This window comes from Corvus kubaryi, unplaced genomic scaffold (genome assembly GCF_017639235.1).
Source record: "Corvus kubaryi isolate FWS band 111438036 unplaced genomic scaffold, C.kubaryi_AGA036_p1.0 37334, whole genome shotgun sequence".
Classification (NCBI taxonomy): Eukaryota; Metazoa; Chordata; class Aves; order Passeriformes; family Corvidae; genus Corvus; species Corvus kubaryi.
The window spans coordinates 22,889,669-22,907,569 of record NW_024581108.1 but is presented as its reverse complement, the minus strand read 5'-3'; the positions used below and the strand labels follow the sequence as shown (position 1 = coordinate 22,907,569).

Below are 17,901 nucleotides of genomic sequence, written 5' to 3'. Positions count from 1 at the left end.
GTGCTAAACACAGCTGGAAATCTGCTCTGGTGTGGGCAAAGGGGAGTTTGCACAGGGAACCTCCTGAGATCAGCTGCTCAGCAGGGACTGCAGCTCCAAACCTGCTTCTTAGCAGCATCAGCAGAAAGGGAGGACAGGTTTGGGGAAGCAGAAGGAGTTGATAGGCAGCAGCAAGCAAGAGGCACGGATTTGTGACCTCTGATGTTCTTTTTTTAATGAGCTACACATGCATGTGCTTAACTCTTCACTGCACTGCACCCAGCATGGGAAGCAAAGGCAGCATGGAACTGCACACCAAAGTATGGAACTCTCATTTGCAATGGCTGAACAGGATTCAAATTCCTACACCCACACAGAGAATAATAAACCAAATTCTCTGAACTATTCTGCTGAGAATTCCAGTGAAATAATTTATCATCACCAATAGCCCTCCAAAACAAGATACCATGTTTGAAGGGAACCTACAAGAAAGATGGAGACAATTACAAGGGCCTGGAGACATAGGGAATGGCTTCAAACTGCCAGAGGGCAGGGCTAGATGGGATATTGGGAAGTAATTCCTCCCTGTGAGGGTGGGGAGGCCCTGGAACAGGTTGTCCAGAGAAGCTGTGGCTGCCCCATCCCTGGAAGTGTCCAAAGCCAGGTTGGAGCAACCTGGAAGAGTGGAAGGTGTCCCTGCCCATGGCAGGGGGTGGGACTGGATGGGCTCTCAGGTCCCTTCCAACCCAAACCGGTCTGGGATTCTGTGTATTAATTATATGACTTAATGTAAGTAAAACATTATCCAGAGTTTGGACCAACAGCAGCTACTACTTGCACCTCTGATGAGGCTGAAGTTTGTGAACCATGTAAAAATAGGAAAAAATAAGGAGGAAAAATAAGTTCAAATTTCAAAGTTCTTGATTTTTGTTTGTTCAAATTAAATTCTTCAAATTTAACAAATATTTGAGAAGGACGGGGAGAAAGAGGATGAGAGAATTAATACTGTTTAGTAAATTTATAGCTATACCAATGCTTCATTAGGAAAGTGTTATCTGGAAAGCATTACAAAAATACCATTGAGCAAATTAACTTCATAAAATATTACCACTCTTTTTATAAAACATTACAACTCTTACTACCAGTGCTATTCTCCATTTTACTAACTGCAGGAGACTCAAATCCAAAGTTATGACACCATACCCTTGGATAATATGGAGTTCTACTCCCAATATTCTGTGTTTAGTGTCCTGTTCACATCACAGTCTCAGTTTTTGCACTGTGGCATTAGCTGTGGTCAGTCAGCTCAGCATCAGACCCAAAAGACACAAGTAGGCTACTCAATAGGCATTTGTCCAGCACAAAAAAAAATGGTTTATCCTGGCATTACAGACTAAACTGTTTGTCTTATGTTTGTGCTTCAAATAGGGGCACTGGAAAAATGGCCTGAAAGCCAGAATTTTGAAAAGGACCCAGTTCAATCTTTATTCCAAACATACACAGATGCATTTATTTCCTGATTTCCTTTTGCAGAGAACAACAAAGAGAATTCTAGGAAGCATGAATCTGTTTCATATTGAATGAAGTCCAATACATTTCTGGGAATCCTGGTCAAGTTCTTAACAAACAAGTAAGGCAGTGGGCCCTGCAAGGCAAGGAAGGGTCATCCAGAGAAACCAGGTAGGGCTTTATCTCCCCGGAGAGGACTGAAACTAACTCTGTAACTACACGTGCTTAATCCATCTATCACGACTGACCCTGCCTCTCAGACCAGAGGGAGAAACTGAAGGGAAAATGCCAAGTTTGCTGGTTTTTTTCTTTAATCTAAGGAGGAAAAAGACATTAAAAGAGAATCACATTTTCATCCAACGTGCCCAGCTGTTCAGCTGAGACCTCTCTGGGAGTGATGTGAACCATCTTAGCATGAATCCAAGCCAAAAAAGCTTGAGAAAGTCCAGGCCTGACAGAAGTGTCTGAACTGTCTTCATCCACTTCTAAAGCAGAACAAGCTCAAATTCCACATCACACACAGCCTCTGGTTCAAGGAATCCTGGAGTTACCTCCAAGTCACCCCTCCATTTTACGTTTTGTCTGAAAATCCATCCTGGGTTTCTCTGTTCTATTTGTGCTGCCATGCAGGAGTTTCTCATACAGTGGCTACACCTTCCTTTAGATGACTGTTTCAAAAATACTGAGTAATATATTCCTAATTAAGCCATATCTCCTCCTTAGACCTTAATTGTTCCACCTACAAATTAAGACACATTATTAGCCCAAGGCATGGAGATCTGCTGAACAGGGCTGGTGCTATGGAATCAAGAAATACCCTGGCCTGGATAGAAAAGCTGAAAAGCAAAAAGTTAATATCATTACTTAGATATGCCAAAGGTATCTGAGGGGAGTTTAAACCTTTTCTTTTTGAGCAATCACCTGGAAAGTCTTCATAAATACTTCCAGCCCACTACCAGACTGTTAATTCCCCTGATTCAGAATGAGGACACTACTGGGAATACAGTGTGCATCAGTTTGTAAGGCAGGGATGTGATAAAGGAATAAAACAGTGACCTGGCTGCAGCTTTTGCCTCTAATTCTGGAAAGGCGACATGGCCTTGCACCACATGATCGATCTGAAAAAGAGAAAAGCAACATTTTGGGGATGATAACATCTTAAAAATTCAGTCCTGGAAAAGGGAAAGGCAGTATCATAGCTCTAAAAGAGACAAAAGAGCTTCTAAATTACTCATGAAGTGTTAAATCCTAGACCTAGAGAAGCCAATGGCAAAACTCCCACTGACATTCAGGATTTGGCATATAAACACTAAGAAAAACAACCAACTTTGCACCAAACCCAGGCCAAAATCTAAGCATGCAGCTCCTCAGTCAGGAGAGCAAGGTGAAAGGATGACTTTTTTCCTGTCCTCTTGTCTCTCCAATTCTGCATAGATATCCTCATTGGAATTCTACCAGAAGCATCTTCTTGGCCCAAACCCCTACATCTTTCTCTATCACACTGTTATGATAAAACACGAGGTGTGTTGTCATCCTGATAGATGCTTCATACATTCATTGCAGGAAACAAAATGTATACTCTGAGAAGCAATTACTGCTATAAAAGAAGATCAATATAAGCTCTGCCTTATACTGAATTTATAAATCAGCTTGTCCTTCCACTCCAGAGTGGTTACCATTACTCACAAAACAAAGTATCAGATAGAATAATATGGGCTTTTAAGACAATAATTCAGCAGGTTTTGTGGCCTCTTGGTAATATCCCATCAGAGATGACAGTAAAAGCTAAGGAGGCAAAACTAGAGCTACTCAAGAGCACTGAGTGTATTTGGCAATACTTATTGGCAGCAAATCACATTAGTATTTAATCTTTAACAGCACGAACCATAGTCCTGAACCATATAATGAAAAATACACACACGGGAACATAGCAAAGAAAATAATACATGTCTGTTCTTCCTGAGACTGGCATCAAAGAGAGAGTTCAAACCAGAATGCACCAGAAACACAGCTCAGGCCTGAACTCTGCAATCCTGCATCATCTCTTCAGAACACAAGGGCAGCTCCTAAATTCAGAATTAAATCTGTAAATGAGTATTACATATTGGTGTGTGCTATGAAAACACTGTTACACAAAACTTTTACAGGAGTTATGAAGTTTGATATTTAAATGCCCTTAATTCAAGCCATGGCCACATGAGGGATGCATCTAGAAACCCTTTTCTGCTATTTTTTATTTCACAGTTTGTAATGATGTCATGCCATCCTTTGTTGTGCAGTATCTTTCTTCTTATAAATTTTGAAAATACAGTGTAAAACCCCATTAAATATACAGCTAAACAAGAATTTTCAGAATGAGGGACTTCTTAATTCTTCATTTGCACTCTATCTAAAACAGTTTTCAAAATCCAACTGGTTTCTTTTGCAGCTGTATCAAAAAAAAATAGAACTTTTTAAAGGGAACTGTATCAGTTTTACTTTTAAGATGTTTGATCAGACTTCAAATTTTATGGAAATAATTCACCTTGGGGCATTGATCAAGCAATGGAAAGAATCCCTAAACATGTCCTTATTTTTTGTTTGTTTTCAGAAAACTTTAGGTGTGAGGAAGCAGGAGCTTTGAAATGACAGAGATAATAAATGCAATGTACCCTGCACAGTGCACATGGCACTGTCTCCTCCCATGGCTCCCTACATGTTTTTTGCTCATACCACCTCAAGAAAATCACATGGGATATTCCAAAAGTGCTTTAATAAGACACTTTCCCTAATATTCCTCACAGTGCTTCAAACTGACTTTTGCTATGGGTCCTAACAAGACCATTCATTTTTTCCAGTAATTTCTTTAATGATTCAGAAATGTCTTGTTCTCTGGTACAAGAAAGGAAAGGATTTTAAAAATAATCTTTTTGAAAAGCCCTAACTCTCATTGTACATTTTAAGTGTGGAACCACTGTGAACCAGCCAAGAAAAACTACTGACTGGCTGTATCCTGTCTGGAGCTTAGATAAGTGTATTTACCTGCTTGGGATTCAGCACACAGAACCTTCCCTCTCAAAAGTGTTCTTGCAAAGCAACACACAAGATTTGCCATTTTGCTTGGAAAATGGTGGTGTTATGAGCATATATTTATTATTTTATATAGATATTGTTTCATTTTATGTCTGGTTGTAGCAGTTATTTGTAAAATGGGACACTTTTTGGTTCTAGCCCAGTCTCAACTTGAAAAATTTAAAGCACACACATCCCATCTGCTGCAAAAGCAGTTTTTAGCCACAAGGCTAAGGATGGGCTGGAGATGGGGTGGAAAGACAGGCTGCAGGAGGAGGAATGACTGTGCCACTGAAGCTGTGACACAGAGGAATGTCAGGTTGACGTGGCCAAGGAGGGAGCACAGAAGGGATCTCCATTCACAGCTCAGTTTGGGGTGTGTCCAGGCTTTCCCATCCAGGAGGATTTGTGCCTCTCATTCAGTGACTGTTCCATATGGAATGTATAAATGCAGTGATGCCCCAATGCATTTCCTGGCCATGTACTCCCATCTCCAGGCTTTTAAAGAGGTGGGTGGTGCTGAGGCAGAGAGCGATTACAGCTGCAATTGGTGACAGACCAAACCCACCTGCACCTGGGACTTTCCAAGAGGACGCCCACAGGCCTGGGCCTGTCTCCTGCAGCCTCTCCAGAGGCCCTGCAGGTCAGCCCTGAGGGCAGCCAGTGTTTCCACAGGTTGGGCCAGATGCCACAGGGAGCCCCAGAAGCTCCAGGGTTAAGCGGTTACTGAACTCTTGCTGACACCTTTGGACTCGAGCCTAAATACTGTTGTGTACCTGTAGCCTTTCTTTGCAGTTGATATCAGTGTTTTAGTTCTGACTGCCTTCCTGTAAATAAGAAAATTAATTTTTTAATGAACCCAGCTTGGCTTTAATTTTTGTTGGTAAATTAGATTGACCTAATAGTGGTAGACTCTTTGTAGGGAGGAGAGAACTGAGGTGACAGAATAATATGTTGCTGTTATTTCTATTCTGTCCATACATCTTTCATTTATGGTCATAAATGAGCACAACTGATCTATATAATACAATATCTATTTCTTCATATTTCTTCATCTCAAAGTCTGTTTCAGCCTCCTGCTAAAGTAAAGAATGAAGCCTATTTGCCTGTAAGATAATTACAATAACCATCATCACCACCACCACCACCATAAAAGGAAGACGTGCCCTGTATGTAATCCCCTATCTATATGCAAATTAACATTATGTAAGAGACGTAACACTCATCTAATTGTTAATTGCTTTCAGCAGCCTAGTACATCCCATGATCTTTCAGAGGTGTTTCAGGTCTGAATTGCCAGTGATGGTATCCCAAGACCTGTCCGTGGCTCCAAACACTCACCAGTTTTCCTGTAGCACTTTGGCCTCCCTCATTCAACCACAATCCAGGTACCATTGCAGAGAAATATGGTCCCCAAACACCAGGCACAAAAATGGGGGTTTCACTGACCTGGAAAAGCAACAGAAAGCTCTGGTGAATCAAAGCGCTTGTCAAAGTAGGAACTTCACAATTAAAGCTTGGAAGCTATCAGAGTCCAGTACTGAGACAATTCCTGCTCCTCCTCTGGAGTTACCAATGGAAGTGGAGATGTACAGGTAGAGATTTACTCTAAAAAAATGTGGAGAAATGTGTTCCCCCATTTACATGATTTTTGCTGACAAGACACACCTGCCCCCACTCATCCCCACTGACAGAACAGCTGGACCGGGCCAAACAGAAAGTATGAAATTTCAGGAATAGGAGCTGTATTTTACAGGGGGAGGGAAACTGCCTCATTTCTCCAGAAAAAGGCCTTATTTAGAGTGACGAGTAGGATACAACACTCTGCTTGATTGTCAGCAGCAAACACAGCCAATGCAATTGCCAATAAGAGCGTCCAGAGCACCCATCCTGTACATTTGGAGAGTTCAGAATCAGGAAGGAATCCTGCTGACAGAGGACAGTGATGTCCCCTGAGGTCTGCCATCAGCTCCCAAGGCTGGGAGTGGAACCTCAAGTTCCAGTGCCCTCACAGCACTGCCAGGAGAGTTGGGTGCCTCGGGTAGAAGCTGCAAACCTGGGCTGGGATCTGCCTGGGTTCAATAGGAAACGTGCCTGGGCAAACACCAGATTCTGCCCCTTACTTAGGCTTAGCTTTCCACAAACCACTCCTTGCTTCACACTTGTGAGGGCAGATCAGGCAGATCTGCCTGATCTGAGCACTGGCTCCCAGGCACGGAGCAGGGCCGTGCTCTACCACTTGCACACAAACAGCCCCGGCATAGTGACGGCCCCTGCACTCCCTGCTTCAGTGGTTAGACCACTCAGGATGTGGGAGACACTGCTTCATTTCCTTTCTCTGCTTCAGAAGATGCAAATTACCAGTTTATAAGGGTGGAGGGCATTTTCCTTCCTCTTACAAAGTGGTTCCACTTTCAATAGACCAGACAGACTTTCTAGACTTCTTTCTGGTTCTGCAGAAAGTAACACTCTCCAGTCTAGCAAGTAAGGCCCAGCACGCACCAGAAACTGAGATGGTGGAACTTGGGTCCCAGCACCTGCTCCAAAGACTAATTGTGAATTCCCCACTGGTTGAACATGGAATTCTTGCAGCAGGGGCTGGAGGAGACAGGCCATCCATGCCCTGCCAGGTTACCTGCTTCTCTTGGAAGCAGGATCCATGTTTCCTCCTCTTCCAGGACCACGTATATATACCCAAGTTAGACACAGCCATGATTTCACTGGGAAAAGAGAACAGCAGTGCAGTCCTACACCATCCCATGATTTATGCTGCACTTCCCACTGATGATGGCTAAATCTGCAACTGTGTGTTCTAGAAAGTGGGAACTACTAGCAGAGAAGGATACAAGAGAACTAATTGCCTAACAAAATCAGTCTGTGTGTTTCCAATGCTGAAGAGCAAAACCAGAGGTCTTAGTCAATGGGACAATGGGGTTTTTTTGTATTTAGACCTCGCTCCTCAATAGCAAAATTCTAGACCCATTGAAGGATGCTCAACGTTTGCTGTTGAATTCAATAAAGCCTGGACTTCACATCAAAATAGTTTTGAGAATAATTAAAAATTCAGGCCTGTTCCTGTTAAACTTGATGCACATTCTCTCTATATTTAAACAGGCTGAACTTTAAAGGCAGTTTTTACTAGCAACTAGGGAATATGCTCCAAGATGCAGTTTACTGGCATTTGTGCATCACACATGTTTAGTAAATACAGCAGCAGGGAGGTTGCTGCACAAACAATAGTCTGCTCAAGCCATAAACTTACAGTACAGCTGATTCTTGTCGGGAAGTTAAGTAGGAAAACAAAACAACAAAAATTTGTTTTTCAAAATCCATCACCACAGTGTCAAGAAATGCTGGTTTCTCTCAGGAACACATCTAACAAATCTGGGAATCTTGCTTGGTTCTCCCGTGTCAGCTCTAATGCCCTGACTTACTCTCCCTACAGATGTATGTGCATACGTGTGTCTGTGTGTCTGTGCAAGATTTTGGCTGACTAAACCCATTAGAGCAAGAATAGCTGCACTGAATTTACAAAGGCATTTATGACTCCAAGTGGACGAAGCTACGTCAAAAACATTGCAAGGACATTTGGTTTTGTTTTGTTTTCTCTTAAAACTACAAATTAATACAGCTTTGAGTTTTCATCACCTCGATGGGGCAAGCCTTCTTTTACGATTTCAATAACAAAATGAAGTGCAACAAAAAGCAAATCCTAAAACAAACTGATTTTTAGACCAATTCCACTTCACTGACCTTACTGAGAATGCAGCATGCGGTCAAAGTTACCAGTCAGTATCTGCTCTGAACTAGTGATGGAAGCATGGGGAGAACCCAAACATCCCAACTCATTCCCATCCTATAGCTATGGACACAGCACAGTGTCTCAGTAGGTGACAAAGAACATGTAGGGCAGAAGGGGCCTGGGGGTTTGAAGTCTTATCTCAAAATATTTGTGATGCAGCAAACCTTGCAGTGTTCTGCAGCCTGCCGAAGGAAAAATCCGGTTATGCCAAAGGGATCAAGCTGAAAATCTGCTGTGTCTCTGAAAAAACCAAGTAGCCAAAAGACATTAAAGGCATCAAAACGCTTTATGAAATCAGGGGAAAGTCTAAACATCAAGAAGGACAATAGAGTTTATAAAATAAAAAACAAAACCCACACCTTTTCTCTGTCATTAGTCCACAATTTACCAAATTGTTCTGTAAGTCTGACAACACCAAGATGTTTAGATTAATTAAAAGACCAAATTCTCCCTGCAGCCAGTACTTCTGACCTAGTGTTTTGGACAGTCACAGGAATTTAGGACAGGATATTTCCATGCTGGCTCTTCTCACATTACACTGAGACCTTCCTATCCTCTTACTACTGAAGTACCGTTTGTACACATTCCAGCAAACTTTCAACACATGAGCACAGCAAACGAGGGCATTGGGAATTGCCACACTGATGAATAAAGCCAGCGGGGCACTTGGTTATCAGTTTTGTTGCTGTGGGAACTTTTAACTGGAATAAAGAACAAGGGCTGTCATGTTGGGCTTTACTGATGATAGGGCATCATCAGATTTCCCATTTCCCCCTTTCACTTAAGGAGATTAATTCACATTTTGCAGACTCTGGGCTTTGATGCACATGGAAAGGAGGAAAACTGGGAATAACAAACTCCCCAAAACAGACACACAATCTTTGAGAAGCAACAGGGCGAGCATCCTCCTGTAGCTATATGCATCAGAAACAGCAAATGGTTTCCATTTCCCCTCCTTGAAATATTTGGACGGTGATTAAATCTTTCAAGCCACGCAGCTGGCATTTGTATTTTCTAATAAAAAGTCCTAATTCTGTTTGAGTATACATCCCACCCAATCCCACTAAAACACACGACTAGATAGAGGCATAAGGTTGGAGAAACAGTGCAAAGTTTGCTGCAGAACCCAGAAGAAAAGAAAAGCACAATTTGCCAGATTCAGGGCTATTTTGGTTACACTAACACCACGTCTCTTTTACAGCTTTCAATTGCCTTCAGACATTCTTATGGCGGTATAGGAGGATCAATGTCATTATTTTTTTTTCCTTTAATGAGCTTAAGAAAATCCTTAATCTTTTTAGTAGAAAAACAACATGTGTTTCAGATTAATGGGCAATTGATTTTTGTTTTTAAAGCAAATAAGAGATGTCATCCTTCTCTGGAAGTTAAAATACAAATTCAAAGGGAGCCCAAGATTTTCTGCCTTCCATTTAACTGAAATTCCTCCTGTGACACACTCCCACTGTGAGACATAGTAACAGTTATTATCTCCTATATAGAGTGAAACTGAAACACAGAGAGGATATCCTCTGCTAGAGGTGAGAGTGATCTCTGCACAATTAATGCAGCAGGAATTTGAAGACAGAAGATGAGAGGAATCTGAACCTGTTCAGACTTTGAGTCATAAGCTGCATCTATAAATATTTCAGCTGAACGTGTTCACACAGAGACTGTTGCCCTCATGGGGGATGATGCCAACTTAGACAAGGATTACACCCAGACATGCAATTCCACTTCACAGTTACTCTGTCTGGGCATGGGGGGGAATCCTTTAGTGCATGGAAATGTCACCTTTCCCTGTCTCCCCAACACACACATTCCTACTTGCTCAGCCCCATCATTTTGGGTGAAATGAGAACTGAGCAGTTCCAAGAGTCCTGCTCATTTGAAGGGGAAAAAAGAGTTCCACACCTTCTGAAAGGAAGAAGAGGGAAATAAAGTTCTCTCTGGGTGGGTTTAACCTCAGCATGTGCCTTATAAAAGATCATACTAATATGTAAGATATGTAAACATTATAGAGCAATCAGAAACAAATGAAAGGATGAATTCAGTTTAACAATATTCAGCTGTGGTGCAACTGCCAGAAGGCACTTTTTGTTATGAATAGATCATTTGGATGAGTTACAGGCCAGACTTGAACCCTGGCGTGCGCTGGGAAAATCAATGTCAAACTACCTAAGATCAGAAGGTATCAGCAGCACATCTGGCAGCCCACAGAAATGAAAAATGTTTTTAAAATATAAAAGGCTATATAAAACTAAGGTAAGGTAAGAAAGGACCTGCTTAAATGGCACTAATACGAGATCTGTAATGTATTTAATTTAGATTAGTCCTTCCCACTTGCCTCTCCCTTTAAAACGAAGGCAGGCAAAAAAATCCACTTCTGTTAGAAAAGTCTACCTGGAAAAAAGCAGGAGAGGCCAATTCACAGCTCATGTGAGTGAATCAGAGCAGCCAGTGCCTCTAACCCAAGTTCAGCTTTCAGGACTGTCCCCGAATCCAAGGACAGGACAGAACACAGACCTTCACAGACAAGCATCACCTGGGCATCCAGCCACGCCATCAAATGAGCAAGTGGCACTGTGACATTTGTTTTACTTAGCTTTGTTTTCCTGGACCAGCCATAATGATCAGGCACATGCTTGTGTTTCCTCCTCAGCTTTATGTAAATGTTACGGCAATCAGAGACAAGATAAAATAAAACACACCATGCTGGAGAGAGCAGTTTTGTGGAAGCATGAATTTCAGCAGAATTTTCTTCCCTAGTTAACACCATCTGTTGCTGGTGTAGGCTTACTAAAACTCCTTCAGTAACACTGATAGAGAATTTGGAGAATTTGGCTATTACCTGAAAAGCAAGTCTTTATGTTAGAAAGATATACTGCTACACCCATCTTCTACCATTTTAATTTCTGCTTCCTAATACCGAGCTTCTGATATGTGGCAGCATTCTGGTATCGCTATCAGATTCTCTATTTACTTGCAATATGCCACAGACACAGGAAATCACATTTCTGTGGGACTGTTCTTGACTTACACTCACTCCCATGAAAGCAACTTTAATCCTTTATTCTACTTTTAGAGTCAAGTCACATTAGAGTCAAAACTTTTTAAGGTAATTATTTGTTAAGGAGAAGCTAGGTCAGAAAATTTGTTTGAAAATCACCTCACTTATCAGCTTCTATAGCCAGAAATTCAGAATAACAGCTGCTTTTGTTAGGCTAAGACAGGTATGAAGAAAAGATCTAAGATATTAATGGAGAGAGCAGAGAAAGAAACAAGGAAAAGCACCGTATCAGTCACCAACTAATAAATGCTCTTTACAGTTCTGGACTTTGATCATTGACAAGTCAAATACTTTCATTAACTTTTCTGCTGACTTTTAACTTTCAAAGTTTCTGACTGACTGTGGATTGAGAATACTGACAGTCATTCAATTCAGAGGCTTTACACCAGTGCATAAAATCCTGTATTAAGAAAACTCTATCATTTTGCTTCTGCTGACAGATGGGTCTTAGAGAGCTACTCGACCCCAACTCTCTGACAAAGAATGAAAGAGATTCATAAAAAAAAAAGGAAAGAACTCTAAGGGAAGCCCAAGAATGTTTCATTTCTAGGTTTCTGGTTCAAACTTAGGTCATAGTAATAGCTACTGAATGTGTGATTTAATAACAGCACTTTCTGGTGGCATATAGATATATATATATACATATATATAAACTGGGCAGAGCTGGGGCATGAAATTGTGTTTTCAGTGAGCTGATGCCTACTCTAAAATTGCCACCCTGGCATTATTTCTCAAGCACTAAATGGGTTTAAAACTAAGCTTCCCCATAACTCTGGAGGCAATTTTCTAAGTTAAATGTATGGTGCACCAAGTCAACTTCTTAAAATATATCTATTAGTAGTAGTAATTACATATTAAACACAAAACAGTATTCTACCTTTAGCCTGGTGTAAGATATATTTAAGAAAATAAGGTCTTGGAACATAAGAAATGCACTTCAGGACACAAAGGAAATTAAAATGTATTAATATTCCAATTCCTACAGGTCATATACTGCCAGCAATTTATTTGCTTATATTTTAAGCTCAGGTCCCCTGGCCATCACGGGTTTGCTATGCAGCTGCATAGCTTGTGGTGGGCAAGTCACCAGCTCTGCTCCACGTGACAGGCTGGCATCCCCTGAGCCATCCTCAGTGACAGATTTATTCTGCAGTGATATTAAGACCAGACCACAAAAATCTTTGCACAGAGCTCACTTTATCCCACTGGAAGGATGGAAGTTACACAAGTGACAACAACAACAGAGAGGGAATGAGGACTTTGGGGTTCTGCCTGAGCACAGCCATCCATGGATTATTTTGTGACCTGTTTACAGGGAGCTGAAGAATTCTGGCTTAGGGGATACAAAACACTTCCATAAATGCCTCACTGAGTACGCACCTCATCACTTATTGCCAAGGCTGTGCCACAGAGACCTGGGAAGTTCAATCCCCTTTGTAATTATTTCCCAGACAAAACTCTCAGTAAAACTAGGAGACACAAATGAATTCCTAGAGACCACTGTTACCTCTTACTCCAAGTAGTAACCTGTGTGGGAAGGGCAGCAAAATGTGGATGACACACATGCAGAACTATTTCTCATTTTCTGAATTCTCCATAAAACATTAACTGGTCTACAAACTAGAGACCAAACCAGGTATGTGATTAATGTGCAGTAAAGAAACCACACTCCCAGGGCAACTTGATTGCTTCATCTCTGAAAATATTTCAGGTGAGTTATACATTGGGACTATATACTGCACAACCCAGCTTTGTATCTAACAAGAGCTAATAATTTCAGTAAAACTTCACTGAGTTTATTAAACATTTGCACAGTTAGATTTTTTTCAAGGCTAAATAAGGAAAGGTATTTGAAAAAAAATTAAAACTTACAATTTTTAATAAAAGAATAGGTGGACTCAGAATAATATTAGTCAACTTGTACTGAGTTTATATTTATTGGTATAAAGAGGAATTCATCTAGACCAGCAGAAGGGTAGGAGAAAGAAAAAGAGAAGAAGGAGGAGGAACAGAAGCAGGAGAAGAGGAAGAAGGTACTGGTTCTTAAAACAGTTAGAACACATAAATTAAAATGTTGTTTAAAACTGACTACAACAAAAAAAAAAATCACATTTAGCAAAAACCAAAACCACTTCTGTTTTACTCAGCAGTATTTTAAAAATGCAACAGATCAGGCAGGGAATAAAGAGGTCACAGGCTGCACCTGTATGAACAGCTTTTCTGGAGAAACTAAAACTAGTTTGAAGCTATATTTCTGAGAAAAGCTTCTGACAGTGGATGCTCTGGGGCTGAACCAACTCACTGCTGTCCTCAACAGAGCCCAGACCCCCTGCACCTCCTGAGGCCCATTTTCAGGCAGCAGCCAGGTCTAGCCTCTTCATCTGAGCTGGCTGTGGGTATTTTTTCCAATAGGCTGCATCAATTTTCAGCCCAAGGTATGTTTGGTATTAGAATGTCTTAGGGTACAGCCACATGAATAAATTATTATGGGCAAAACTTGGAGGTCAGTTGCCCAGCAAAACCACCTCTACTCATCATCTCTCTGTGGTGTATGGTGTGACAGATCCCAGGGACCTGGCACATTCCACAGGAAACCAGGGCCAGGAGTGCTGCTGGGGAGTTGCTGACATACTACAAATACTCACTATAGATTACCCAGTCCATTTCTTCAGCTGCCCCTACTCTTATTTCACGATCGCACAAAAGGATTTTAAAAACTTATTTTTGCTTTTTTTTTAAATACAAGTCTTATGAAAGAAGCTGGCAATGATATCAGCTTCAAACATTAACCAGTCAAGTTGGACAATTGATACTTGTTTTAAATAGAACAATACTTTTCACATTATTAAATCCTGCCATTTTCCCAAGGGGACAATAGAGTGCAAGACTGGTACCTACCTCTCCTACTGTAAACTTTTGACTTTCTCTCTTTGTCCTCAAACCTCTAAATTCAAAAGCAGAATATAAAACCAGGAAAAAAAATGAAAATTACACTGGAAGCAAAAAACACTCTTCATTTTGTTTGCATTACTATTATCTAAGTAAAAATGGGGAGATGTTAATAAAACAGAAGTTGAGAGGGCCATGTCTGAATGTGTTCCTCAAGTCCTGTTCCAGTTCTTTGCTGAATTATACCTGCTGTTTCCAGAAGACAGGAGCTGTAATGGGACATGAGCATTTGGAAGTTGGCCACTTAAAGCACAAGCTAGAAGAGGAGCATGGCTTAATGGTACCTGTATCAGGAGCATTAACTAACCACCCTACCAGGCCACCTGTAGCCCCTTTGAGAGAAACAACCAGAGAGGGGAAATACAAAAATCAATACTGTGGAATAGACACGAAGTTCTCAACCTTCTATGAGATCTTCTGCCAACGATCTCCCGACCATGACTTTCCTGAACCACTGTGAGCAGCAGACTGTCAGGTTTCCATTCGTGTGGGTGCAATTCACCCATGAAGCATCAAAAACCCCTGAATCATATCTGTGAATCAGGGTCACAAACCCCACACGTGATGGAAGAGAACAGCAGCTTGGGGTTAGGGAGCTCTGCCACCTTGGAAAGCTGAGACTCCTGTCAGAAAGAGGCAAGTCCTGGATCAGCTCGGGATCTAACAGATGATCTTCAAAAAAAAGTCATAGCCTAAAAAGGGTCAGAGGTGTAGATGTATGTGTTTCCTTTCTAGAGTAATGGTGCTGTTTGCTTTGTAGAACGAAAGGTGTCATGAGGCACTATCAGATGGCTGAGACTGGACTCAAGAACAGGGAATCATTCCCAGAGAGGGGCTGGAGCAGGGGGATCAAACAAGTTCTGTATCAGCACAAGGAGAGCCCAGGAGGGTCTAGGGAGCAGTATCAGATTATCAGGTCACTCAGAGTCATTGATGAGAGGGGTCTCCAGGAGCACAGACAAGTCTAAGCACAGCATCTGCCTCTGGAACTGTCCCTGGGTTTGCTGTCCCTGGACACAGAAAAAAACAAACCCTGGTGTCCTCCACAGAAAGTCTGCACCCCTGTGAAGCTTTTCTTCCTTGTGTGTGAGGTTAACCTCCTGTGTTTATTCCAGGAAGCAAACCTGGAATTAAGCCTGGGACAGCTTGAGAGTTTCAGCTCTGGAAGAAGTTAAATGGGATTGAATTCAGGGGTAATCAGTCCAGACTCAGTCAACATCCACCATTTCCTTCTGCCTCAATCAGAGATGCAAGAACTTCAAAAGTCTTGTCAAGGACCCTGACTGAATGCTCAGCTTTGCAACAAACCCTTTAAATTAGATGAATTTTGACTGTTCCAAGCTTAAATGTTCACATCCATTTACTTCTGCTTTTTATCAGTATCCATTAACACTAAACTTATTTATGTTTCAGCTTGGGAAAGTACACAATGGACACACAGTAGCCTATGATCCTTTTCTTTGTATTCCCAAAGGTCAAGGTTTCTTTCAGAAATTGGTAAAAAAAGACCTTTAATCTGTTAAATTTTGTTTTCAAAATCCAAAACAGAAAAAAAAAAGCCCACATTTGTGATGGATTCAGATGCTTTTTGCTAAGCACTTAAGCACTAACAGTTCTGCATTGATTTATTTTATTGTTTTATTTAGTGAAATGTCTGGATACAGATATACACATTAACCTTTTCTTTTTTTTTTTTGCTCATATTTACTGCGTCGCCTTCCTTGAAATGGGAACTACAAGTGCTTTGATAAATGGACTGAAAGGTTGTCTGGTTACCCCATGGCTTCTCCTTGTGTCCTTGCTGAAATGCTATTCTGGACCCTTCTGCAGCAGTGCTGCTCCATGACTCACAGCAGTTACTTCTGTGCCTCTCAAAACAATAGTTCACTGGGGATCCAGGGCCCCAAATGAGCTACAACCATTTATTCCACCCATTTATTTTTACTTCTGCTCCAATGATAGATATTCACTGTCATGAAATGCCAGTTTGTGTGAAGATCATAAATCTTCCGGCACAGACAACTAATTGCAGGCCATTTTAACTATGCACTTGATAACACTACAATTTGCTGCTGTGGTAAGTTAAATCCCTTAAAGCTCATCACAGTATGAACTAACTTTTCTCATGTTTAAAAAACAAAATCAAACCCCAAAAGCCACATAGTGCCTTCTAACCTGTTGTTAACAGTGGGCAGTAACAGGTGGCTTAGTGAAGATCACAGGAACACCGTGAACATACAATAATAACTCTCACAAAAATGTCCTCCCAGCCTCCAGTGAGATGAAGTTCAAGCAAATTTCTGCTCTTACTTTCAACCAACACAAGAAACCAAGTCTTCAGGAGTGACTGGTACTGCAAACAAACCCCACCTCTCAGTTTTCATGAACAAAAGCTCCATTTGTGCACTAGAAAATAAATTTACTATAATGACAACTTAGAGACCAGTGCATGTCTTTTACAAGAACACTGGACTTTTTTAAGTGTCTCAGAGTTATTCCTTTAGCTCATAGCCCTTTAAACTTCAGTTCTGGTTCCTAAACAAACATCTTTTAGATACTTCTTGCAGAAGGATCTTATTTTAGGAGACTACCAAGACCTCATCCCAACCTTTCAGGTTGGGAACTGTGCACATGGAACAGCTGTGTCACAAATACCAGAACAAACTCTACCCCTAAATGGTACCTGAGAAAAGCCCTCCAGGACTCCCAGCCAAACTCTGAGGATTTCCAGGCAGGCCCAGTCCTTGTCACCATGGCTGGATGCCCACATACCTTAAGGACTTTCTTATTTATTGCATAATACAGTTCATTTTAGAGATTTTCCTTTTTCCCCATTATCTAAGTGTTCCTTCTACATCAGTGAAGGCCACTACCAACAACAGTATCATGCCTACAGCTCAATAAATCCTCTGCAATACCCCTGGAGTTGGAAGCAGATTTACATTATATGGGATATGCATTCACACACTATTTAAAACATACTTTTAAACATTTGAATAACTAAATGGGTAAATCCTGAGGACCTTACCCAGTGTTTATTCAGCCCTTACTTACTGAGACAAATTCCCAAGGACAGAGTAAACAGTGAGAGAGGACCTCAGGCCTTTACCCACAGCTATAAACAATGAACTCAGCATAAACTGTGATTCCCAGCTGACACTGGGAGAAAAGCAGCAGTTAATGCTTCCCCCCAGTTTGCTTTCAGAGTGATTATATGAGAAGAGATTTACTTTCTCCCTAAAAGAACTTGCCCCATCCAAGATATTGCCCCATCCACAGCTGGAATAGCAACAAGGAACTTAGATGAAGAACTACTGATTCATGAGACAATGAATAGAATTGGAAATGGAGGGGAAAAGCCTTAATAAGAGGCCTGATGCCCAAAGACTGATGGAATTTGTCTGTGTGGGGAAACTTTTGCTGTTAAGAGGAATAAACAGCACAGCATCTCTACCCCCTTGACCATGGAGCCCTTAATACTCAGCACTCTTGTATCACACCTTGCATTGGAAAGATGTTTGTCTGCACGGCTTTGTGCTCACAG

The 17,901-nt window shown here is 41.3% G+C and overlaps 1 protein-coding gene across 11 annotated transcripts in view; it reads right to left on the bottom strand.

Moving 5' to 3' along the window:
• The window catches only part of FGGY (FGGY carbohydrate kinase domain containing), a 282,932-nt gene that overhangs the window by 37,567 nt on the left and 227,464 nt on the right, over positions 1 to 17,901 (bottom strand). For all 11 annotated transcript variants that reach the window (XM_042030819.1, XM_042030821.1, XM_042030825.1 and 8 more), the window contains 2 exons: positions 5,881 to 5,988; positions 2,545 to 2,606 (listed from right to left, as the gene is read on the bottom strand). In XM_042030819.1, the coding sequence (XP_041886753.1) occupies positions 2,545 to 2,606; positions 5,881 to 5,988 (170 nt within the window). The remainder of the gene's footprint in view (positions 1 to 2,544; positions 2,607 to 5,880; positions 5,989 to 17,901) is intronic.